At 40.4% G+C, this 26,884-nt stretch overlaps 1 protein-coding gene across 1 annotated transcript; it reads right to left on the bottom strand.

The window, feature by feature from the left end:
* Nucleotides 1-5,408: 5,408 nt before the first annotated feature.
* ASMTL (acetylserotonin O-methyltransferase like) lies at nt 5,409-26,396 on the bottom strand. Its single transcript, XM_080613248.1, has 13 exons — nt 26,292-26,396; nt 24,335-24,466; nt 21,981-22,028; nt 21,281-21,345; nt 20,201-20,262; nt 18,409-18,517; nt 14,165-14,591; nt 11,391-11,553; nt 9,433-9,617; nt 8,427-8,556; nt 7,700-7,843; nt 7,005-7,127; nt 5,409-5,907 (listed from the first exon to the last, which is right to left on the bottom strand). Exons 1-13 carry the CDS (start codon nt 26,382-26,384, stop codon nt 5,693-5,695), a joined length of 1,896 nt encoding a protein of 631 aa, XP_080469374.1. The 5' UTR covers nt 26,385-26,396; the 3' UTR covers nt 5,409-5,692.
* Nucleotides 26,397-26,884: the final 488 nt, after the last annotated feature.

Genomic DNA, 26,884 nt, shown 5'->3' with positions numbered 1-26,884 from the left:
CTCCACGCAGCCTTCTCTTCTCCAGGCTGAACAGCCCCAACTTTCTCAGCCTCTCTTCATACGGGAGGTGCTCCAGTCCCCTGATCATCCTCGTGGCCCTCCTCTGGACTTGTTCCAACAGTTCCATGTCCTTTTTATGTTGAGGACACCAGAACTGCACACAATACTCCAAGTGAGGTCTCACGAGAGCAGAGTAGAGGGGCAGGATCACCTCCTTCAACCTGCTGGTCAGGCTTCTCTTGATGCAGCCCAGGGAGCGCACACTGAACCCGGCTCATGGTCATTTTCTCATCGACCAACATCCCCAAGTCCTTCTCTGCAGGGCTGCTCTGAATCTCTTCTCTGCCCAACCTGTAGCTGTGCCTGGGATTGCTGGGACCCAGGTGCAGGACCTTGCACTTGGCATGGTTAAACTTCATCAGGTTGGCATCAGCCCACCTCACAAGCGTGTCAAGATGCCTCTGGATGGCATCTCTCCCCTCCAGCATATTATCAACCAAACCACACAGCTTGGTGTCATTGGCAAACTTGCTGAGGGTGCACTCAATCCCACTGTCCGTGTCACCGACAAAGATGTTGAACAAGACCGATCCCTGAGGGACACCACTCGTTACCGGTCTCCAGCCGGACATCGAGCCATTGACCACAACTCTTTGCGTGTGGCCATCCAGCCAGTTCCTTTATCCACCGAGTGGTCCACCCATCAAATTGATGTCTCTCCAATTTAGAGACAAGGATGTCATATGGGACAGTGTCAAACGCTTTGCAAAGGCCCAGGTAGATGACATCAACTGCTCTACCCCTGTCCATCAGTTCCGTAGCCGCATCATAGAAGGCCATCAAATTGGTCAGGCAGGATTTCCCCTTAGTGAAGCCATGCTGGCTGTCACCAACCACCTCCTTGTTTTTCATGTGCCTTAGCATGCCTTCCAGGAGAATGTGCTCCAAGATTTTGCCAGGCACAGAGGTGAGACTGACTGGTCTGTAATTCCCTGGGTCACCCACTTTCCCCTTCTTGAAAATGGGGGTTATATTTCCCTTTTTCCATTCATTGGGAACTTCACTTGACTGCCATGATTTTTCAAATATGATGGCCAGTGGCTTAGCAACTTCATTCGCCAGCTCCTTCAGGACTTGCGGATGGATTTCATCAGGTCCCATGGACCTGTATACATTGAGGTTCTTAAGATGGTCTCGAACCAGATCCTCTCCTACAGTGGGCCCAAGGTCTTCATTCTCACAGTCCCTGGGTCTGCCTTCCAAGACTTGGATGGTTTGGTCAGAGCCTTTGCCAGTGAAGACTGAGGCAAAGAAGTCATTGAGAACCTCAGCCTTCTCCAAATCCAGCGTAGCCAGTTCTCCTGATAGCTTCTGGAGAGGGCCCACATTGTCCCTAGTCTGTCTTTTATTTGTAGTGTGTAGAATCCCTTCCTGTTATCCTTCATATCCCTAGCCAAGTTTAATTCTAACTGAGCCTTACTTAGCTTTTGTAAACTGGTCGCTAGCTTCCCAGACAACATCCCTGTATTCTTCCCAGGCCCATATGTCACAATATATGGGGGGGGGTTTGCACATCAACAAAGTAAATTGCATAATATTTTATACCCTGTATCATAATACAGATGTAGCAAGGTGATTCCTGGGCTGGCACAGACTTAGGCACATGCAGTGTTAGAGAACAGTGTTTTGGATGTGGTTAATAAAAGGCTGTGGTGCATGTTCTCAGACAGGCAAACACAGCTTAGTGTGTTTAAGGAAGCTCATAACTAAATATTAATAGTCTCATAGGGCAAAACAATGAGTGCAAGGCTGGGATTCCCCCCCCCCCCCCCCAACTTTCTGCTGATTAAAAAGGAACTTCATTTTCTGGGACTCTGAAGTGTTATCGATTTGAAAAATGAAGGTAAAATTCAAATAACTTTTTTGATAGGAAACTGTCCAGTTAGTAGCTGTCCTGTCCCATTCACCTTTGGAGCTCAAATGCACCTGACTGGGGGAAATTCTTTTCTGTTTCTGCATTTTTTTTTTTTAATTATTTTCTTTACCTAGTCTCGTATTCTGCTATCCACTTTTGTAAGTGCTCACAAATTAAGTAGGGCTAAAAATGAGGACGAAGATGTTCTTGAACTGAATGTGGTATTCCTACATTTCATCTCGTTATAATCACAGATGAAACTTGCACTTTTATACAACTGCCTTTTTCCAGAAACCTCACAGAAGGATGAGTCTACCTTGACTCTCTTGAGAAGCTACCACTCTAGTTCTTCTGTTTCCAGTCTTGCCCACACCATTGCAGTAGCAGTCTCCAGACTTTGTTAGAGAATGTTTCTTTATTTACAACAGAGTGCGTAACATAAAATGATATTAAAATGGATGGTGATGGAGTGTTGAAGTGCACTGACCCCCTGAAATGGGCAAAGCTGCTCTAAACCCAGGACTATTCTAATTGCACCACGTATGAAGAAACTGATTTCTCAGCAATGTGAATACTGCTGCAGGGCTGTATTTGTGGCTGGAGACTTGTTTCTGAGGGTAGAATCTTCTGGCTTTATTATACTTGAGTTTAAAATAAATGCAATCAATCCCTCCCCTTTTTAAAAATAACTTCATAAAGCTGACATAAAATTTCTTGTTTACAACACTGATGGGAAATTGAGAATGTATCTGCATAATTACAAAACATGAAACATAACTAAAAATGTCTAGATTTTCCTATTAAATCCCCTTTTTTTTTAGGTCTTAATGCAGAGAATGACATCTAACAAATTTCCCGTCACTCTGATTTTGACATTTGTGAATCCATGTTGTTGCAGTTAGGCTCGATATTCAGAGCCACTTCTCTCCTTTCACTCTGTCTGTACAAGCATGTTCAAAGACTGCAGCAGAGCTGTGCTCCTCTTCTTCTCATCATCCAGTACCATTTCCACCAGCAAAATCACACAGCCTAATTTAAAAACAAAGGCATGCAACAATACTAATGTATTACCACGCAAGAGAATTTCTGCTGTCATACATAAGGATGCAAACTACCAGGTGCAGGTGATTTCATTTATAATTTCTGTGGATTTGCTCTGCTATAACTAATCCACCATTAAATGTATAATCCACTCCTCTCACAAAACCCAGGAAATTCCCTTCCACACTATGGAGGGTTGAAACACTCACAAGTCAAGCCACCTCTCTGTTTTTAGGGGAAGAGGGGATGACTTCTTATAGACTTGGCATGATGGTTATGGAAAACAATAAGACAGGAATAGTAGCTGCATCTCTTGGGGACATATTACTTCTCCCCATTCATATTGAAGTGGTGCCAAGCAGACAAAAGGGTGGATGGCAAGCATTATAGAAGCAGAGAAAAAAGTGTTATTGTGCATTATTTCTGTAGAACTGAGGCCTTTGTGGTGTGACTAACATAGGGATGTAATATCCACCCAAAAGATGAGAGAGAATGAGGAGAATGCCAGCCCTCCAAAAACTGTTTTTTAAGAACAAAACCAAACCCCACGTTAAATACTTCCACTATCCAGCAGTCAGCTAACACATCCAAAAATGAACTCACAGCCCACACAAAGGGGCTTAGCCATTAAATAGCTCTTCTCAAGCTTTTGTGCTGGGTAGCTCAGATGACATACTACCCTTTGTTTCTGTTCCATTCCTTTTCCAGGCAAAAGTACTGTTAATAGCTATAACAAGGTCAAAAACTGATATAAAAATGATTGTGCTGGGACAGCCAACCAAGTTGTGTCTCTTCTTTCTTACAAACTTCTTTTTCTGTTTTCCTCAAGGATGCTTACCTCAGTATTCAATGAACAAGTGCTGAAGTTCGTTTCTATTACTCATCTATGATTCCGTTAACCCTCATGTCTCAAGGACAGAAATTCCACAACTTCTCTGGGCAATGTGATCCAATGCTTAAATTATCCTGAGAATGCAAAGCTGTGGTGCATTACCACAAACACCATGCCCAAAGGAGTAATGCTTAACATGTATTACCGTTGTGCTTTAATCACAGGCTATGTTGAGGTTGTATGGTAGACAGGCACATTCTATTCAAATTTTACAGTCAGATATATAGTACTTAGAGGCACAGTTTTAAAGTCTGTGACAGCTACAGGTGTGCCAACATTAGGATTGGAATTTTCTGACTCAGTTTATAGCAGCTTAAAGAATAGCATTATGAACTAAATGAATAATTATGACATGAAAAACATCTGATTGCTGGAATGAATCTCTCTCAAAATACAAGCCTGTTAAACATAAAAGCAAGCTCCAAGTCAATATAGAAAAGACGTTTAAAATTAATTCAGCTGTTGAATATTTTGCCTTATCCCTTTAAATGTCTGTATAGATGTGATCAGTTGAATTTCCATTCATAAAAGCCTCCTGCCAAGAATAAAGCCCCAGTGATGTAAAAGTCTGGCATTTCCCTGATTTTGCGCAGCTGAAATGTTCTGCAGTAAGCATATTTCTCGTGATGAATTGAATCACTGTGGCACTTTCAATTTGCTCAGTGCTCAAAGTGCAAAGTAACTTCTGATTAAGTAATGTAAGACAAGAGTCTGCCAGGCAGATGCTTGACCTTTGCTCATCAACTCCTTAATTGGCTGAGGTTCATGATTCAGCATAGGCATGGCCACTCTCACACTGGCTTATTGGGATTATTGCTGTAGAAGTGTGACAGGCGAGAAACTCACAACTGATAGAGTAGAAAGCTAGTTTGAAAGTGCAACTTTAATCTCTAGGAAGGCTTCCACTACAAAGTACACTTTAAATAGAAAAAAAAAATAAAATTAATGAAGTACCAGGGAAAACAAGCAACCAACAAAACATTAGGAAACATGACATTAGTGACAAATTACTTGAAGGGATGGGATACAGTACATAACTTCTCCAACTAAAGACTGGAAAACATGAAGAAACTTCTATTTTTTATCTTCATAACAGAATTTATACATAAATCCTAAAACTCAAGTAATGAGTCAGAAAACATGTATGGCCATTTAACCATATTTAGAAAATCCCAAAACTGACAGGAACAGGTTTTACTACAGCCTGCGTGGGTGTAGTAGTATGTAGTAGTATGGCTGAAGTTTCTCTGTGACATTACAGGTGCTGTAAGAATATGTTTGAGCTTGGTCCTATTTTCACTCTTGCTTGTGGATAAAGTGCTTAGAAAAAGCACCCTTGAGATGTTTTTGAGGGAAGCCCCACAGAAAACTGAAAAAGAGGACGAGCATCCCTGAATTCAGACAGATGGTGCAGTATTCATTTTTTTTTAATTATTTCTAATAAAAATGAGCAGTAACCACTGAATATACTGCAGAGGGAGAATTCTCTTTAATTTCAAGTTTCAGGAAAACAAAGGTATTAACGTGGCTCACAAAAGCTTTTAGTTTTAACTTGCCATGCAGTACATCTAGACAGCAAGTCTGAGCTTAATACAGTCTGCAAACTAGCCAAGATAACTGGACATGAACGTATTTAATACATAGGAGTTTTGGCCAGACATTTCTTAAATGCATAGAACTCACTCCTGCAGAAGCTGCAGTCCAACTTTTATTCAAGGCCTGTAACAACTATTCCTTAGATAAAGGGTCAAAATGATCCCAAACTGACAGTATGTGCTGGCTGATGATGGGTACATTGCACAAGTGTTGTAAAAACTCAGCATCCCAGTCTGCTTCTGGGCACACTATGGTGACAGTGTCTTGAAGCACAAAACAACATCCAGTAAATTTTCTGTGATTTTAATTTGTACATTTGTGAATCCATGTTTCTCCAGCAGCTGTTTATATTCTGAGCCACTTCTTTGCTTGCCTTCAGTCATGCTGAGGGACTGTAGTACAGCTGTAGGAGGGCATGTCTTCTGTTCGTCAAGCACACTTTCTGCCACTAGCAAGGCACTTCCTGCATTTTCAAAACAACCAAAAGTGGTTCAGTAAAGTATTTCTAGCTTCAAGTTTTCAGTGTTTTGTTCAGAGATGGTTTCAGAGGACCCTCACACTAATGTCTTAATGGTATTCAGTGGCAATCAGGTGCAGAACCTTACTTTCAGTAATCTCTTCCTGGAAGCAACCATTTAATTGTTAAAAGGAAGGGGGATTTTAGAGCACTGTCTTCACTTCAGTGAAGTTCAGATCACTTTCTGACTATGCTCTTAAACTAAGTTGTGTTTTCATTTGTACTAAGCAGCTCCTGTAAGCATCTGTCATACTCCAATCTTTGCATAAGATTAAGACAGTCACCCACAATTATCCTTTTTTTATCCATCCCCCCCCCCCCCGGATTATGCTTTATGGCCTAGATCTAATTTTGAATGCTTCTTACAAAACAAACCTTATAGCTAGTTAATCCTGTTGGATTAAAGAAGCAGCTAATCTTAGCAGGGTAGGCTTTTCTACTTTTTGTCATCTTTGATCTTTAGTACTGTTCAAACATGAGTCAGTGTGCCATGGCAGCCAAAGCAGCTAACTGTATCCTGGGGTGCATCAAGCATAGCATTGCTAACCCAGTCAAGGGAGGTGATTGTTCCACTGTACAGTGCACCGGTACAGCCCCACCTCAAGTACTGTGTGCAGTTGTGGGCACCTCAGTATAGAAAGGACATCAAACTGCTTGAGGGTGTGCAAAGGAGTGTGACCAAAATGGTGAAAGGCCTCAAGGGAGTGGCTGAGGTCACTTGACTTGTTCAGCTTAGAGAAGAAAAGGCTGAGGGGAAACCTCATCACAGCCTACAGTTTCCTCAAGAGGAGCAGCAGAGGGGATGGTACCGATCACCTCTCTCTGGTGGCCAGCAATAGGACACAAGGAATGGAATAAAGCTGTGTTTAGCTTTATTTCATTTTTTCTTAGTAGGTATTAATATAATGTAAGCATAGATGTTCAAGCAAAGACTACTATGATTGGACAGAGAAAATACATCTTTTTAATATGAACTTCTAATGATTACTCATTATGTTTATGCATTAACATGTACCTTTAAGCCCAAAATGAAAAAAACTTACCTGGTTTGCAAACAGCTGATATCTTGCTTAAAAGCACATGTACCTTTTCATCAGGCCAGTCATGAAGAATACGTGAAAGGATATAGAGATCTGCTTCTGGAAGATTATCCTTGAAGAAGTCACCTGTTGGAAAGCAGAGTTAGTACATTCCTGCAGAAACCACAGAGGACATTCCTACAAAATGAAATGAAAATACTGCAGAAAAATGAGGAGCTTCAGCAGAGGTAAAGAAAGAAACAAGAATGAACAGGTATAGGTATGCACTGATTTGCAGATAGGAAAGCATAGTTAAAGAGAAGAGCAGAACACAGGTAAGAATTCCGTAACATAAACATGAGGAGAAAGCCTAAAGCAAGGAAGGAGACATCGAAATCTTTTGTAGCCACCATGTTGATCTTGCCTAGAAAATAAAAGCCTGAGATAACGACATGCAGCCTCTGCACCCAGTGGTATTAAAAGCATTACTAATTCATACTTCCTTATTTATCCATATTCTCCAACCATAGCCAGGTTTTTTTACTCCCACAGGCTTGAGAAATACAATGTCCCCATTTAGCGTAAGTAAGCATGCATTGCCTTGGACTAAGACAAGTCTGGGGTTGGAGCAGGATAGCAGACCACTTTCTGCAGCAAAAGAGTCTGTGCTGTGCTCTAGGATAACAGAAATAAGACAAAAGATCATGTATTACATTTACCTGATACAAATGTTACTGGAGCTGTGTGTTGTGCTGAAGGCTGAAAGTAAGAGGTGTTTGCAATGACTTCTGGAAGGTCAAATACTGTGACCTTGAGATTTGGGTATATTTGTACTAATTCATGAGCCAGAGCTCCAGTGCAACCTGTTGAAAGTTTAAAAAAGTAAAATCAAGACTTTTCTCCCAGCATTTGCAGACATTTTTAAAGACAAGGCTGTATATAACACTAAACCAGAGACATCAAATCAGAATTAAAACTACACACAAAACAAACCAATTCTAAAAGAATCAAAACTTTTTGTTCTAGCAGTGTAGTGTTTCAACTTTGACACCTCAATACAAATAAATCCTTCCTTACTTTTAAAAATCTTGGACATGCTAATGGACAGCAACAGCACAGTTGAAAACGGAGCTCCCAGCCCAATATTCTACCTCCTGAGCCACAAATCTTGTTTTCTGTGTTGAGCTGTGTCAGTAGGTACTGATTGTGACAAACACTCACTTCAAACTACCCAAAACCCATTTAAATAACTCTGCTTTCAGTTAATTGTACTTAACCCTTTTATCCTGACATTACCATACCAGAAATATGACTAATAATATGACTGCAGTTTAGTAAAAAAATACACATATGTTTTAAGTAATAAAATATGGAACTGAATAAAATATGAAACTGAATTCAAGCTTTTCCCTTATATTTGTTTTAAAGTTCAATTACAGGCAATACCTCCTAAATCACAAGCAGATTTAAACCGTGAAAGATCAAATGCTGTAGCCACGTCTCTTGCTGTCAGGTGGGCAATGCTGTGCATGGCAGCCATAAAACGTTGCTTCACTTCCTGGCTGTGATAATAGTCCTAAAAAGAGAAAAAAAACCCCACAGTAATTGAAGTTTAGTTTCATGACTTAATTAAAACTATGTACAACCAAAGCAGTAGTTGCACACCATTAACATTAGAATTCTAAAATTAAAAGATCAGTTAAAAGTGCTATTGACTAACTGTTCATCCAGCTTCTTCGCTGTTTCACTGTAGTGATATTAACATTAGGCTAACAGGACCTTAATTTCCAAAAGCCCTTATTTCCTTTTATCAACTGTGTATGAGGGATGTAGATATCTCCTCTAGGAGACTGGCTTCTTCAGCATCTAGAAGATTAGTACTAATTAAGAACCTCAGGATGTAGTCTGAATTACACTTTTTAGCCAGCTCTGCTGTCAGAGCTGAAGTTCTGACACGTTCTGCTCACTCTACTAGCCCTCGCCTTAAACAGGCACAAATATTTATGCCCCCCAACATGCTTCACCAGGTGGCTAATTGACAAGTCTGCATCAACCCAAAGTAACTTTGAAAACAGCTCTGATTATGCAGTCAGCACAGACTGAACTGAATGCACATCAGCATCAAGTGATTGGCATCCTATGTGGAAGGAGTGAATGTGTGATGAGGTACTACTATCTGGTGTTAAAAAGAGACACAAACGCAAACAGGCCCAGAGGTTGTTCTGAGTATGTTAGCTGGCTGGGCAACACTTTCGCCAGAGAATTTTTGTCAGCACTCAAATTTCCCAGTATATTCTGTGATTGCTCCAGACTTTAGAGTCTAAAGTTAAAGAGAACAGAAGTCTGGGACTAGTTACTACTAACTTTCACAGATGGCCCAGTCTCCATTTGCCCCTAGATCAGTTCTGGGCTCCTCACAGCTAGTTTTGATCCTAATGAGAGTTTATATTACCTTAAATAAATCCTCTGCTTTCTTTCCAAAGGCTCGATGGTTCTGCTTGCTGCCTTCTTTGACAGCAGACTCCAGGTATGTGAAGAGAGGCCAAAGGTGGTCATTAGAGTGGATAATGTAGCCATGAAGTGAGTATTCACCATCTGAGGTCAGATACGTATTTGTTGGATCTGTATTACTGTACCCTTATGGGAAGAAAACAATTGCAACCAGGCTTTGTTTCAGTATAACTGTTGCTTAAAATCTGAAGGCATGTCTTCCTGCATAGCTGTTAAACAGCAAGCAAATCCTGATGTTATCTTTACTGGGCAAATATTTATATGAAATAATTCTAATAGTCTTCTTATTCTTAAAGGAGCAAGTACTTTGTTTATAAAAAAGAATTTAGATACTGGATGATACAGATAGGCATTTATTATTATTTTTTTTAATTTTATTTTTAACCAGAGTAGCTCAGTTAAACACCTATTATTTAATGGAGAGTACTAGAAGTTCCTCATTCTTGGCTGCATTTTGCTTTAGATTACGGCTTCTCCTTCTCTTAGTTCAAGTTTTCTCCAGAATGTTTTGCCTTCAGGGCTTTCTCCTTGGTCTTGTCCTCTAACAGAGTTGAAAACCTGCTGTATTTCCTTTTCTTGACACTTTACCATTTCAAGTCTTACTATGTAAATGATGCATATGTAAACTTATAACTATGTAGAGTGGACTGGAAGAGTTAATTCTGACTCCCTCACCTATATACACCTTCAAGCACTGTTCCAGTTAGGAGCACTAAAATTTAAGTTGTTGTCCATGAAAAGGGACACATTCCAGAGCACTCCTTGTAAAAACCCTTATTCACTGCTGAGGACTGTGACTCTGCATTGCTGCATCAGGCAATGGAATGTGGTCCTTATTTTAGACAGAATCATAGGATCATTTAGGTTGGAAAGACCCCCAAGATCATCAAGTCCAACCGTCACTCCAGGACTGCCAAGACCACCACTAAATCATATCACTGACGGCCTCATCTACACAGTTTTTAAACATTTCCAAGGATGGTGACTCCACCACTTCCCTGGGCAGCCTGTTCCAATGCCTGACAATCCTTTCCTTGAAGAAATTTTTCCTAATACCTGATCTAAATCTCCCCTGGTGTAACTTGAGGCCATTTCCTCTTGCCCTATCACTCGTTACTTCTGAGAAGAGACAGATACTGACCTTGCTACAACCTCCTTTCAGGTAGTTTTAGAAAGCGGTAAGGTCCCCCCTGAGCCTCCTTTTCTCCAGGCTAAACAACCAGTTCTCTCAACTAATCCTGCTCAGCCTTGTGCTCCAGGCTCTTCACCAGCTCCTTCGCCCTTCTCTCACTCCAGCACTTCAATACTTCGTAGTGAGGGACCCAGAACTGAACACAGTATTCAAGTGCCAAGTACAGGGGGATGATCACCTCCCTACTCCTGTTGGCCACATTATTGCTGATACAAGCCAGGATGCTGTTGGCCTTCTTCACTGCCTGGGCACAAGCTGGGTCATGTTCAGTGGCTGTCAATCAGCACTCCCAGGTCCTTTTCTACCAAGCAGCTTTCCAGCCACTCTTTCCCAAGCCTGTAGCATTACATGGGGTGGTTGTGACCCAAATGCAGATGATACATCTGAGCTATCACACTGCTCCCTGAGACTGCCCACGGAACTGTCAACTTTTTCTTAGAAATCTGATCAGTGCTATATTCAGAGAGCAAAAATAATCTAAGGTTTCCTCGAAGACTTGAATGTATTCATTAGATAAAACCTGCCCCCTAGATGAAATAATTCCAGCTACTAATAATGAAAGCAAAGAAGTAACAATCCATTCCCCTTTCCCCCAAATCCAAATTACCCACAATATCAAGTTAAAACCTGTGACCTTCAAAGCAGCTCTTCCAGTCCTGCGTATCTTTCAGTACTATATGCAGTTGCAGGGAGGAGGAATTAGTCACCTTGTGGTGTTTTCTCCAGTAATCCAAGAGCAGCACATGCATCAAGAAGTCTTTCTGTTCCACACACAGAGGTTCCAACCTCATTTGCAATATCCACAGCCTTCAGTGGACCTTTATTTTTCAGGTGATCAAACATCTTCAGCTTAGAGGCTACAAACAGAGCCTAAAGGTAGGAAAAAAACCTGTTGGCATACTATGTTTAAAAGACTGGACTGCAATCAAAGAACCTTTCACCTAGAATTACTCTGCAGAACTACTCCTTAAGTACAACATAGTTTAATAAAACTCCTAAAAATTGCTATGATAATTACATCATCTGAGGGTTTCTTTCCTGCTATGAGGGTTTCATTATCTTAGCCAAGTAACAGAATTTTTCCAGAGGTGTCTGGGAGAGAAGGGAACTCAAAATATTCTGCAATGCAGCCTACAGATTTTGTATGAAGACCACCTCTTTATTCAGGCATTTAGCATATCTTGATCTGTAAGACTGTCCATAAGGTCAAGCATTCTTAAGCATCTGAACCAATGGCACAAATCAAATGAAATTTGATTTACCCAAAACACAAGGAATGGAAAGCTCCAGTAAGGCAGTGTAACAGCTTCAGCTGCTGTAATACTTGTCTGGTTAATAAAAATTAAGGGAAAAAAAGAAAAATAAAACTTCAGAGCACAACTGTCCTACATGCACACGTTCTAGAGCACAAGAGTAGAAGTGCACACAGCAATCACAGAATCCATTTCTTTGCAACTGCAGGCAACTATAATTATTTAATTAAGGCAGTCAAGAAAAAAAAAAAGATTTGACATTCTGTTTGATAAAAATCAAATGGAGAAAAAGAGATTAATTTTGGGGAAGGTTTTTACAATACTGAGGTAACTGCATCTAGCCTACAACCATTTCGTTTCCGAGACCTGACCAATCTTTGAACCGATATCACCCAGAAACTGTAAGAACAGGAAAGAGAAAGTAAGAAGTGAGGTAAAAAACTTGGTTGATCCAAATCACTCTTTCTACTATTTTGTAATCCTCAGTTCAAGGAGGTAGGGGGAAATCAAAGGAAAAACCCCAAAGGTCTGAGTATGGATCAGACTATGCAAATTCAGAACATACTAATCTTGAGAAAGTAGGATTTAACCCTGATCCCCTCCTGTTCTGCAACAGCAGCTGTTCAAAGTAAAACAGGTGGCAACAACTTCACCAGGAGGACGTTTTGTTCTTCTTTATGAAGTCCTTGAAACAACACTGAAGGCCCAAAACTAAACAGAACTTGAGAGCTTTTGTGAAACTAAATGCCTTTATGCTCTTATTCCTATTCTACAAGTGGAGAGATGTTGTATTTTGTCAGATCACAGGAAGTATTCACTGCAACTGGTAATTAATTTCACAAAGATACAAACCGTGAAAAAAAAAATTTCCCAGTAGTTCAACATAAAATTCAGCACTTCATGCTATGACTTTACACTGGATTAGTGGGAAAAGAAAGCTTCTGCTTCTATTTCCAGCCTCTACCCTCTATTTACTGCACAAAACCAAATTCTACGTCACATAACTGTAAACAGTGTACATAATGTGCAAAAATTGATGAGTCTCCATATTTTACTTGAATTGAAGAAATGCTAAACATCATCTCATCCATTCAAATCCATCAAAACCCATTCTCTATAGACAAAAAAAAGCTCAAATGCAGCAATCTCAAGTCTGCTTTATTCCAAATCTCAGTACTGCTTTGCATGTCTGCAAGCAGCACGCCGACAGATCTACACTGACCACATTATGGTTTTCCTTTAGATCTAAGTACAACTTTCTGCTGTTTCAGCAAAACCATTGTTCACTGTCTGGCGTTTTTCCCTTCATCCCCCTCAAAATTGTTCCAGGTTTGTCATTTCACTGCCACTTTAGAGTTTTTTTCACCTCTTCCTAAAACATGACTGACTGATGGAAATCAGTGACCCATTAGAATGATTGGTGTTTATTTCTCCTTTGCATTCTTCACTATTGTCTTCGCTGCGTTGGAACTGAGTAGAAAAACTGGTAGCATGTAAAATGTCTAGCTACTCATTTCTCATCACACTTGGCTGCTACACAGAGCATGTGACCTGTTTGTAAACAGTTACTTGTATGTCTCCTTCAGATACTGCATGAGTATTATCAGCTAAACATATCTGATGAAAAAAGGGTATATAAAAATCATGAGACATGAAACATAAAAAAATCATAAAAACATGAAACAGGGTATATAAAAATCTCCTTAACAGGGAATTAAAAACCCCATAAGATCCTACACAGAATTCTAATGCTAAGCATTACAAGTTAGAAAGGAAATATAATATATACAGTTACTGTCACAGTTTTAATTCAGATAAGCTAACCATGTTAAATGCTGTCTTTGCAGAGTATACAAAGGTAACTTCCTCTTTGATGTGCTCTTGTGATCAGTAAGAAACACAAACCACCAAACCCAAAAACACCAAAAAAACAACCCCAATTTTTTGCTCTCAAGAGACAAGATTTTTTATCAAATGGGTAATTAAAATTCCATAGAACAGATAAAAGCAAATCCCCAAAAAAACCCCAACATCTGTACTGCACCAGAAGTTTCAGCTATCTTGGACTCTCTAATACTTCAGTAGTCATTTACTAATTATTACTACATTCTTACACCAGCTCAAGTATTTCACATTACCTGTTATATATTGAAGTCTAATGAAACAACTGTATCAGCCAGCCACGTACTAAGCAGGCTTTTGTTTGTTGTTTTTTTTTTTTCCCTTACCTTTGAGGCTCTAAATCCATCCATCAGCTGTAGAATTTTAGATGGAAGTTTTGTTGCACTTTCTGGCACGCCGTTCTGATTTTCCAGAGGTACCGTAAACCCACTTCTGACACTAGAACTGTTTTCAGAATTGTAAATAGATCCCGACGAACACATCCCACTGCTGTCCAACTTACTAGCACCTTTGTGCTCTGTGAAATTTGAAGATTCACTTTCTCCATCACTTAGGTTCTCAAAAGTGTCCACTGAAGGGATAGAGTCATACTTTTTATGTTGTACGTTGTGTTTAGAAGGTGGGTAGTACAATTCTGCTAGCTTTTTGCAGAAGTGATTCAGAGGAAATCCCATCACGTTCAGGAAGTCTCCATGAACATACTCAACTAACATTCCACCAAGGGCCTGGATTCCATATCCACCAGCCTTGTCCCTGGGGGAAAAGAAAGCAAAAATGACATATATTTAATTACAGTTAAGAGTAAAGGTAGCAGAGATCACAAATGCTCCAGACATAGCGCAGAGTCTGGAATAAAGACAAGTGTACTCAACCTAAAGGCACATTAAATCTACTAGACTCAACACTTCAATTTATAAATAACAAGATAAATGCAAGGATCAGTATTTCTACTAGGGGTGAGCAGCCTAAGGTGTTTATCCTTCAGACAGTCCAAGTGCCATAGTAAGCTAAGCAGGAAAGTACATCAGCTGGCTGCAGTCAGACTGCATTGACATATGTCACCCAGCATTCTCCAAGTCCTGGCTACCAGAAAGGTAACAAAACATTGTTGACCATCAAAACCAGTGATATCATACTCCCAGGAAGGGCATTACCACAATTGCCCATATCTTGTTTATTTTTATACAGAGCTTCATATTCTGAACTGGATCCTGAGAAGGATTCTCTACTACAAATACAGCTCTAGTACAAAATCATGAAGCTATGTAGTTAGTAAAAGTTCCACTGTTTTTTCAACAAGTGTCTTCCACACTAAAATCCAGAGTATATCAGTATTTACACAGCTCTCAACTGTCTCTAGCTAATCTGACTGGGTTTTGTAACTGGATACTTTTATTAGCATAGCACTAACGTCAAGGTTTCATTTGTAACAGTATGCACAGCATCAGTTAATTTATATAATAATAAAAAATACAACTCACTTTAAAGACCTTTTGACAAACAGCAAGATCACTGCTGCAACTGAAACATTTTTCAGTTACCAACTGTTGTAAAGATAGATGATTTCAGCAGGAATGTGTGCAAGATTCACTGATTTAAAGACAAAACCACCACCAACAAAAAAACCTTTACAATCAGCCAACAAACAAACCCTCACACAATGCGGCAGTAATGTGTGCAACACCTACTGTTTTTTCCTAAAAAACCCAAACAGTCCCCAAAACCTAACAGACCCCCAAACAAACCAACCCACAATATACAATGGGGGGAAAAAGGTTAACAGATGTAAAATGGAAGTAACTCTTCCAAATGCAACATTAAAGCACATTTACTTTTTTAACTGTAGAATTTGAACATGCCACAAAATAGTATAACCATGTATACACTATTTGTATTGTTCAACTGAGTCAATGATCAAATAAAACACTTTTGCACTAACAAACACTTCAGCTCCTACAGATGAAGGGAGATGCTTGGTTGGGTTTTACGTGGGTTTCCAAAGGCAAGAATACATGTCTGACAATATATGTGTCTTGGTCCATATAGCCATGAATGTAGAACTATTTCATACAGACAAGTCAACTGTAGCAACATGACATGTAAAAAAACCAAGGTTCAAAGTCAATTCCAGAATAAGAACAGCACAGCTCTCTCTACTTCTGTAATCCTGCACCTGAAAGATTTTTGCCCTTACGCTCTCAGAACTGATAACCTCTAAGCTATCCCTGAGCTTAGTTATGCTGCAAGACTGATTATTTGCAAAATCTAAATTATACATTTGCTATAGCTTTGAAAAAAGTAACTCTTAAGATAAATCATACAAGCGAAGAAAGGCATTTACATTCTACATTTATTACTTCATAGTTAAGTCTGAAATTGTACAGCTCTAGCTTCTGTAATCACCTCTTTCCCAGAGTGCAGTAGGGTCCTTTGATTTCACTGCCACCATTCAGAGCAGAGTTACCAAAAACCACATAGAATCTTCAGACTGGAAGCTGTTAGCAGAAATGGAGGAAGTTGTTCACAAGGGAAACATTACAAAGTAAGAAGTCGGGTCAAAGAGGTGCGCAGAAACTAAGTCTACTCATTACACAAGTCCAAAACTGTTAAGATTACTACAGTCTAGCCTTTTTGTACACAGCAAGATCTGCCAGCCAGCAGAAAACCCTTGGTTGGAAAGAGAAACAGGAATAAAACAAGGGAAAGGCCATCTTTCTGCAGCCAAAATTTGAGGGGCTTTATAGCCTCATCACAAACTACCTTGAGTCAGCGCTCTTTCCTCGTTCCTTATGCATATGTTAAGTCAGCTATACACTTTTATAATTAGTCCCCAAGCCACCAGTGACAGACTTTTGAAATAATATATGCCAATTTTGTCCTTGCTATAAAAAGAACTCTGCCCAATCCAAGCAGCACAAAAGAGGCAATTTTCTTTTAGTTTTTCATGTGATCATTGATTTTTGTTTTCAGAAACTTAAGTAGCCATTAAAAAAAATAAACAAATGGTCATTTGAACTGCAATAGTATTTAGAAAAACCTATATGCACATAAATGTGTAAGTAGTATGTATGGGTGGCCACGGAGGAGGGGACAAAAAAGCCCAAACAAAGGAAAAAACCCGTAAGGGACTTCACCTTACTGTTTCGCACAATTTAAAAGGACATTATATTTAGTAGTTCTTTCCTAAGGCCAGAGGAAACTCTTCCTATTGTCTTGAAGACTGATTGGCTTCCGCTTCAGAGAGTAATGAAATACATTCTCTGAAACTCTGGTCCCTGAGAAGCCCTTGCTGTCACACACCCTGCTTAGCAGAATGAACAGAATTACCCAGTGCTGCTCATGAGCCTTTTTGCTTTAGCAAAGAACTGCTAAAGCGTATTTTCTTCCAGAGGAAATAATCAGAATATCACAAAATATTTTTCAAAATGACATTCTTCCTAAAAACCCATGGTCATTTCTCCTTCATAAAGTTGCAGTTCGATCAGCTGCATACTAAAGATCACCTTCCAAAAACCTACTAGGAATTTCTGTTACAAACTGTGTTCTTGCCAAAACATTCTTCACTGTGTAATCCAATTTAGCTTCAGTCTCTGTAATAAGGTGGGAACCTTACATGTTCAGAAAACTTGCCCCATTTACACATAAGCACTTAAAATAAATTCTAAATCTACAGTGGTTCTTCTTTCCCCAGTGAAAAGTGTCAGTGTTGTTTTATAGCACAAATGAGCTTAAAAAACACCAAGACTGATATTCTTACACAGTCGGAATTGAAGTTACAGAGCCAGAATTTCACCTCCGATCACCAGATATGCCTCCATAGTGCTAACTACGGCCTGATTTGCCTTCACTACCTTCAGCTAATACAAAGGAAAGGGAAAGTGGTTTTGTCTTCAAATAAGTTCTTTAAAAAAAAAAAAAAAAAAGCCAAAATAAACAAAACAATCTAGTCAACTTCATCTTAGGAGTAGTCAGACATTCTGTTCTCATCCTATTTATTCTGGGGAATCAATGTTGTTTGTAAGTAATTAGGATATTACAAGGGTAGTGGAAACATGGAAGTTAAGAGATAACTAGCATAGGAACACATATAAGCTGGCCACAAGAATAAGTGTAAATTTAGCTGTCATTCCTTGACGCAGAGCAGTGCTATTTTAATAAACTAAACCAAGTTCTAGTCTCCTTCAATAAAGTTGTCCAATACTTAGTCTATTCACCTTTTTTTATAATGAGAACTATCCATTGTCTCAGGTATCCAAGCTCCCTGAATGCCTCTGTTAACAGAGAGGTAATTGTACATTGCATGAGTACTAGCTCTAATTCAGATCATTTCAACAGCCTTCACTTTCCAAATTTCTTAGGGTACTAAAAAGGTAGTTCACTTTCCCTGGAGCAATAAGCTCTAGACAAGAAGAAAAGAATACCTACCTTGCATCACCCATGCTATCATTTATCAAATATACACAGCAAAGCTTCGCAGAACACGGGACAAAATGGTTTTATGCCTGTAGCTAGTAACACACCCAAAGGCCTATTCCTAAATACTGTGTGATAGCTTCTGGGTCTTACTTACATTGGCTCCCCACTATGAATGTACTCCCACAAAAGATCTTCAGACAGGTCAGAAAATTTTACTTTAGTCTCTTCATAGAAATCAGTGACTTCCATCTCTAGCTGATTATCTACAGAAGGGAAAAGGTCTCATTAAAAACAGAAACCGTAGTTTAAAGAGCATAAAAGCTCAGTTTTATTTTGTATTCATCTGACATTTTTGCTTGGGAAAAAATAAGGTATTACACAGATGTATGAAATGACTAATAATGCTCTTTAGGGACAATGGACTCAACTTTCCCCAGAAAATGAAAGTTTGCATTTTCACAGCCTCCTCCACAGCCCTGTCTTGGGACAATTCCTATGTGGGATGCACTCGTAAATTAACAATGCTTATGCAGAACTATTTATGGACTCCTAGAGTACACATCCAGCACTGTGAACAAAGGCGGCTACAAACACCCTTCTAATTTTATGACTGTTGTCAAAGAACTCTTAACAAAACTTCATAGTTAAACATATAGCTGTTATAAATGCTTGAATGTGGATTTACATCTACAATGCAGACTCAGGCATCCAGCAGTCCCATCAGTAACCATCAGTGTAATTTTTGTATCATCTCTCAAGAAATAACAAGATTATTTCTGTATCTAGAAGTGGCTGAGAGAAGGCCAGAGGTGCAATAACGAACTGCACACCTGGGTGTGGATCCTGTTGCTAAAAAAAGGTGAAAATCCTATCTGTAACATGTACGTGGTGCTTAACAACAGTGTTTTAATTATAACCTAAAACTAAAAATGTATTCTACAAAACTCAACTGATTGAATCCCTTGGGGAATATGCAGACTTATGGTAAATTTTATTCATTTGAATATCATATGGCTTAAATCTGTATATTTCAAATGAGATGTGCTGACACAGCATCAGTAGTACAGTTGTGTGTATTTTTACTTTCTTCCTAAACAATTATTATTCTTGCTGCATAGCTCATAGGAACCCCTTGATAACATGTTTTATTTATTTTGCAGCAGCTCTCTTTCTACTGTACTAGCATATTAGTAGGGGTACCAGATGACTGACAAGAGTTAGGAGCAATCATTTCATTAAAGATTAAAAGCTGTAAATAATTTGTCTACAGAAAGACTATGTCCAGTAAAATTTCACAGAAATGACCCATGCAAAAGTTCCATTGAAAGAATGTTGGCATAATTATTAGAGGAGGTCCCTCAAACCAAACACTCCTTAAATTATATATTAATGGTAGAGTTCTTACCCCACTTGCTTACTATATAAATTATCTGATAAAGAACACTAACATATTGCTTCCTACAATTCATTAACAATCTGAGGCATTAAGCCATTATTTCACTCATTGCCTAAAGCTTCCCTTATTTACTGAAAAGAGAAAAAAACAAGCAACTGCTTTTATTCATCAGCTAGTGTAAACAGAACACAGGAATAGTTAATATGGTTCGAATCTGCCCAGCCCCACATTTTGTAGTGCCTTACTTGAATTTCATTTAGAATATTCCCACAGTTTAAACTAGTCTTTTAATTAGTCCTATAGCTTTCAGAGACAGCATTTCTGAAGTCTACTGTATTTTGTCATCCTCCTTCCTGTGTGAAAACTGAATACAATGAAAAAGCTGGCTTTTGTGGGAACCCTTTAATTTACATATTGATAAGGTAAATCTCATCTGAGTAGGAAGCCAGTTCAGACTATGTACGAAACATTTCCATTCTGTTTCTTCACTTATACAAATCCTTATAATTTTTAATGCAAACACTGAGTTTTAATAAAATGACACATATACCTTTACTGCTGCAATGTATAATAGCCACTCCTGTGAAAACACTGTGCTCTTTCCCATTCAACCTGTGAGGAGAAAAAAACCCATGCTTTAAGCAACAGTTTTATGAAATCTGCCATGTGCAAAAATATTCTATATGATTATGTTACTACAGCCTGAGAGACAGACCGTTATATTTATATATGCTTGATGTATTATCCTAAACAAACACATTTTTTTTATTCCAATATAGGTGAAAAGACATTGACAAAAAAATACTATAAAGAGATTCAGACATTTCAAGTCTCCCAAATCTCACTTGTACTGATGTTCACAGCAGTCTACGATATCAGCTTATTTATTGTAAACAGGGAGAAGTGACTATTTCAAATGCATAAGAAAAAGCCAACCAGCATGAACACTACTTTTGCAGGCACCTTCACTGGAAGCTGGCAATGAATAGCTAGGTGTTGCAACTTAGACCAGACATTTGATACGCAACTAGAGGTTATGTACTCATTTCATCCAGACTGGCCCCAGGGATCCCATGGCAAGCCAGAGGAACAGCCGGAGAGTGCAGAGGAAGATCCTCCCCCGGGATCTTTGGTAGTGGCTCCAGAGCGCCACATTGTGGCCGATTCCTTTTGAGAGCTTCAAGTTTTTAATGTGTAAGCAACGGGAGTGTAATAAATAGCAAAAGAACTTGAATCTTTGAAGATAGTAGTTAAGGAATAGTCTCCTAAATATTAGCCAGTCTATTTGATATAATCCATCTCACACTCTTACTATCCCCCCTAGGATTCTACCTAACTAATTGTAAGATGAAACAGTGAGTGTCTGTACTTTATTCTTTTCATATAGAACAAAATTAAGAGGAGTTCTAAAAGGCTAAATTTTAAATGCATTTCATACCCATGATTAAGCAACTGACCTACTGAACTTAGGCAAAAACCAAACAAACAGACAAACAGAAAAACCAAACCAAAACAAAAACATCAACCAACCAACCAGCCATGGAGCTCTTCATATGCATCAATGAATCTGTACAGCTCCTTTTAGAACAGCTTAACATATACATTTGGAATCTTACTTAAAACTACAAACCTTGAGAGCATCCTGTATGCATCTTGCTTGTCAACTGGTTTCTCCAGAATTTGCTCATCCACAGACTAAAACAAAGATAGAGAAAGTGTGAGGCTTTTTTTTTACTTTTCAGAAACTGAGGTCAGAAATTATATTTGAACCATAATTTCAGCCAGGGCTTCAAACATGAGTCACTGAGTAGAGCAAACATCACAGGTATTTTGTCAGAACAGGTGATGAATTACCAAGCACATAATGAGTGCAACACTCTATACTCCAGTGGCTGCAGCTCTCAAACAAAAGGGTAATTCAACCTCTTCTGTCCTTATCCTTTCAGTGTTTCTGTGGAGATGACAGGTAATAAGTGATGCCCACTACAAGGCACAACACTGAACAGTTCACACGATCTGGACTTCTAGACAGTCAACAACTGCCTGAGAACAGAACTTCCCTTATATACTAGATGATCTAAGGCAATACTTAATATAATATTAGCATCTCTGCAAAAACAGCAGCAAAGCTTTTAGCACTCAGGATACCAAAACCTGCCTTGTTGGGAAAAAGTACTCTAAAACCCACACCCACAAAACCCACGAGATACATCATATTGCAGGTGTAACTTCTCAGTGAAGACAGCTTTCAAACTTTAAACCTAAAGATACAAGTACTTTCTACACTTGCCATAAATTAAAACAATGCTAAACCACAGAAGACTTCTTACCACAATAGTGTCTGCTCCTATGACAACATCAGGTGTTCTCAGGTGTTTCTGCAAAGGCATAAAAAAAATAAGGTATTTCTCAAAAGATGAAGAAAGAACAAAGCCTTTTATAACTTATGGTAAGAAAACAAAGCTTGCTGGTTTACAGGAAGGACTTAACATTGGCCTGAGAACAAGACACTCCTTTTGTAGTGTTTACAAAATAGTAATAATTTATGTCAACATGAAAGTGAAGAAAACAGGAGGCATGAGCAGACCATTCCTAGGTCATGATTTTGCCTAAATACATTACTGATGAACAAATACATCCAGGAAAGGACTACTTGCATTCTCAAAAGTCATGGTCTTCAAGGTGGCAGGCAGAATTCCTTTAAAGAAAGTGCCAAGTGTATGGAAGCCAGGGAATACAGCCCTCTAGGATTGTTCTTCACGACAAGTTTTGCTAAAAAAGGGAACACACGCTCTCCATTTTGGGGAATTGAGAGGTAAGAGTATAAACTCAAAACCTGTATCTGTCATCATAGCTGAGATTTGACTGACTTCCATGTTATAAGGTACATGGTTATTATTTAACACAGCAAGACAAGAAACTTGTTTGCAACTGTGATCATTGTATTAAAAGAAGTTTGTAGGCAGGTGATTTTTCTATAGAAAGGCTGTTGATGTGTTTTAAATAAAACTAATTCCTTGCATCATTAAAAAAATTTCCATTTTGAAACCCACTGAACTAGCATTATCACAGCATAGTGTTTTGCAATGAAAGGCCAATATAAGTCAGTTAGCAAGGCTGGGTTTAAAATTCACTTTGCTAATGTTATACCATTTTCTGAAAAGAAGCCGACAGAAACCTGGATAACGATTTACACTGGACATCAGGCAATATTTGTTCTGAAGATCGGTGACTTCTGGCAGCACTGTTGGTTTAAAGTGTTTAAAATTCCTTTTCTGACATCAGTATAGGTTCAAACAAACACACTCTTCTCTTCCAGAGTTGTATTATGGTACACTTTGTGGGATCTTAATCAGCTAGACTTTGAAATAGGTTCTGGTAGGGAAAAATCTTATGTACTCAGAGTGATCACAGCCAAGGCAGAAGTCAAATATGCCGTTTATGGTGTAAGCTGTATCACTGGTTTTGACAATATTGAGGATACAAAATGGATGCACTGACTACAGAACCTGAAATCATGTCAGCTTCTCCTTTCTTAAAAGAAAATTGCCTGTTTCTTTGCCCAAAATGCTTTAAAACTGAATTTGTCTTCTTTTTCTGCTTTCCCCCAGCACCTCTATACTCACAAATTCTGAGCTTGTTGTGGTTTAAACCCAGCTGGTAACTCAGTACAACGAAAGTCACTTATTCACCCCTCCCTCCTTTCCACCCCCCACAGGACAGGGAGGAGAATCAAAGGAATGTAAAACCCGAAGGCTGAGATAACAACAGTTTAATAACTAGAGTACAATATATTACTAATAATAATGATAAAGGAAATAACAAGGGGAGAGAATATAAAATTAAAAGGGGAAAGGAAATTAAAAAACCAACAAGAAACAGCAGTGATGCACAATACACCTGCTCACCACCCACCAACCGATACCCAGCCCAACCTGAGCAGTGATCTGGTCCTTCTGGGTAACTCCCCCCAGTTTATATACTGGGCATGACATGCTGTGGTATGGAATACCCCTTTGGCTAGTTTGGGGCAGGTGTCCTGCCTCTGCTTGCTCCCAGCTTCCCGTGTCCCTCCTCACTGGCAGAGCATGGGAGACCTAAAAGTCCTTGATCAGGGTAAGCATTACTCAGCAACAACTAAAACATTGGTGTGTTATCAGCGTTGTTCTCGGACTAAAGTCAAAAACACAGCACTGCACCAGCTGCTAGGAAGAAAATTAACTCTATCCCAGCTGAAATCAGGACAGTTACACTCCTGCACAACTGTTCAAATTTAACTACTGTTCAATGAAAGCTACTGCAATGTCCTGGATTCACATCAGTGTGTTTTTGCATAGAGTCTGCCTCCACAGACAACAAATACCTGGGGTGCACAACTGTCCAGCCACACATCTGACTGCTGGAAGGAACTATGGACTTTATGTATCCCAAGCAGACACAGGTGTGCTGCTGAGAAAAGACATGTCACTTCTGTTTGTGGCAAGCCTGAACTGCAGGCACAAGCCCTTCTGATTTGGTGAGCTAATTTCAGGAAGCTAACTTTTACAAATGACAGAACAACATGCATTTGCCTTCAGTGAGGAAAAAGCACTCAAGAGACCACCTAAGAAGTACATGCAAATTAAGTCACAGTAACACACACTTAAAGATGAAAATCTCATTGCTGAAATAGCTGGTGACTTACTACGTGCATTCTGTTTGCTACTTCAAGAGCCTTCTGTTTTGCTGTTTCCACAGCATATTCATAAGGGGCTGCAAAATATGACTTTTCAAGTGTCTCCTTGAACCAGGATGGAACGACCTCAAACCGCAGGCCCTGTAACAAACGAATGCAATACAGTCAATCTGATCTTGTTATTAAAGGTTGCTTCCATAAAAACCTAACAGTATAAAAACTTAGACATTTCACAGACTATTCTGATACAGGGCTTTTACTGAATCCATCCACTTCACTTTACTTGCATAACAGTAGTACACACTCTTACAGGAGATTTGCCACCCACACTTTATGTGTCATTATACATGTGATAAACAGAAAACATGAGACAGTTTCTGTGTGGTTTTGTCAAAATCTCCCCTCCCCCCTTCTTCCTATGTCTTGCCTCCAGGTTATACCTGTAAATTTACTACACTCAGCAGGCACACCGTGCTTCTATTAACTTTGTGCATGCTTGAACCTTGGTGCTTCCCCAGTCTCTGTTCTGAAAAGAATATACCTCTTCCTATTTAAATTCGACTTCTCCCATGAAGAATAACAATAGTAAGCAATCTAAATCTGATGCATTATAACACTCAAGTGCAACTCAAAAGCTCCCTGCAGCCTGCCCAGTGGGGTCAGCATGTGCTTCCATGCAGCCCGAATGGTCTGAATGACGGATTTCAGCTTCCTTAGTGTCCCAAAAGCACTTCGCAGAATGAATAAGGAACAGCTACCTATTCTCCCTTCTCTCCCCCTCATAATACTAATCCCATGAAATTTTCATACATTTCAGAAGCTGAAGTAAATTTTTCAGAAATTTTGGTATTAAATAGCTAAAGGGCAGGTAATGGAAGCACATTTTTAATTCATTTAGTCTGTTGTAAGATCCTCCAAATTTTACTATTATATAGAATCACAGAATAGTTAGGGTTGGAAAGGACCTTAAGATCATCTAGTTCCAACCCCCCTGCCATGGGCAGGGACACCTCACACTAAACCATGACACCCAAGTCTCAGTCCAACCTGGCCTTGAACACCACCAGGGATGGAGCATTCACAACTTCCTTGGGCAACCCATTCCAGTGCCTCACCACCCTCTCAGTAAAGAATTTCTTCCTTATATCCAATCTAAACTTCCCCTGTTTAAGTTTGAACCCGTTACCCCTTGTCCTGTCACTACAGTCCCTGATGAAGAGTCCATCCCCAGCATCCTTGTAGGCCCCCTTCAGATCCTGGAAGGCTGCTATGAGGTCTCCACGCAGCCTTCTCTTCTCCAGGCTCAACAGCCCCAACTTTCTCAACCTATCTCCATACGGGAGGTGCTCCAGTCCCCTAATCATCCTCGTGGCCCTCCTCTGGACTTGTTCCAACAGTTCCATGTCCTTTTTATGCTGAGGACGCCAGAGATAATTATGCTGGCGTTTTCCAGTCTCAGCAAGTCTTCCATTTGCCTAATCACACCAACCCCCTCTCAGCAGGATACGTTAATCCATTCTCATATTAACCTTGATGATAAGTGAAACTGACGCACAAGGTACTTGCTTACAGAGGAAACCTGACCAAGAAATACTGGTATTGAAAAAAACAGTAACATTCCTATGTAAGCTAGCGTGCGCTCAGGGACAGCACCCGCCGTTTGAAGCCCAACCCCGGGCCTTTCTGTCTCTGCCCAGGCCGGCAGGCGGGACGGCCTGGGGAAGGGCCGCTGGCATCGCCCCGAGGCATACCACACGCGGCTGCCGCAGGAAGCACAGCGCGGGCTTGTGCCGGCTCTGCGCCGGTGGACCGGCGGCCCGACGGGCGAAGGACCCCGCAGGCCCAGCCCGGCGCTGAGCACCTGCACACCCTCAGCGCCAGGGACCGGGGGTCGAGCTGCAGCATCACCGGCCTTGCCCCCCGGGCCAGGCGAGGCGGGGCGAGGCGAGGCGAGGCGGGCACTCACCACGTTGGTGAGGATCTCCTGCCGGCGCGGCGAGGCGCTGGCCAGCACCACCCTCTTGCTGACCAGCTTCCCCAGCACCGGGTGTAACACCATGGCGGCGGCACCCCACCCCACAGCTCTGCGCAGGTTCGGGGTAAGCCGTGGTGGCGGCAAGGCCTTATATGACGGCAGGGCCGCGGGGCGGGACCGGGCTGTGACCGTCCCAGCGAGCCACAGAGACATTGCGGAGCGAAGGCGGGGCAGCCCGCGGGGGTGGGGAGGGCAGGAAGTGCTGCCTCACGGCTCGCTCGGGACCAGGCTGGCTCCCAAGCTGGTGCTTCCGGGCCCTTGAGGCCGCGGGCTGGCAGCCGCAGCTGGCAATGGAAGGGTGAGTGCGTGGGGAGCCGTAGATGTACCAGCGATTAGCCGTACAGCACCAGCGGCAGGCTTAAATAAAGAGGGACAGACATCAGGCAGATTTCGTGTCGTAGGAGCCACGTTTAGCACCAGACATCCCCTTTCCGATAGTTCCTGAATAAACTGAAAGAGGCTAGATTTAGATTGGATATAAGGGAGAAGTTCCTCTCTATGAGGGTGATGAGACACTGGCACAG

The sequence above is a fragment of the Psittacula echo genome, assembly GCF_963264785.1.
Source record: "Psittacula echo genome assembly, chromosome: 3".
Taxonomy (NCBI): Eukaryota; Metazoa; Chordata; class Aves; order Psittaciformes; family Psittacidae; genus Psittacula; species Psittacula echo.
Note: the sequence above shows the minus strand (reverse complement) of the source record. Positions and strands in the feature narration are given on the sequence as shown.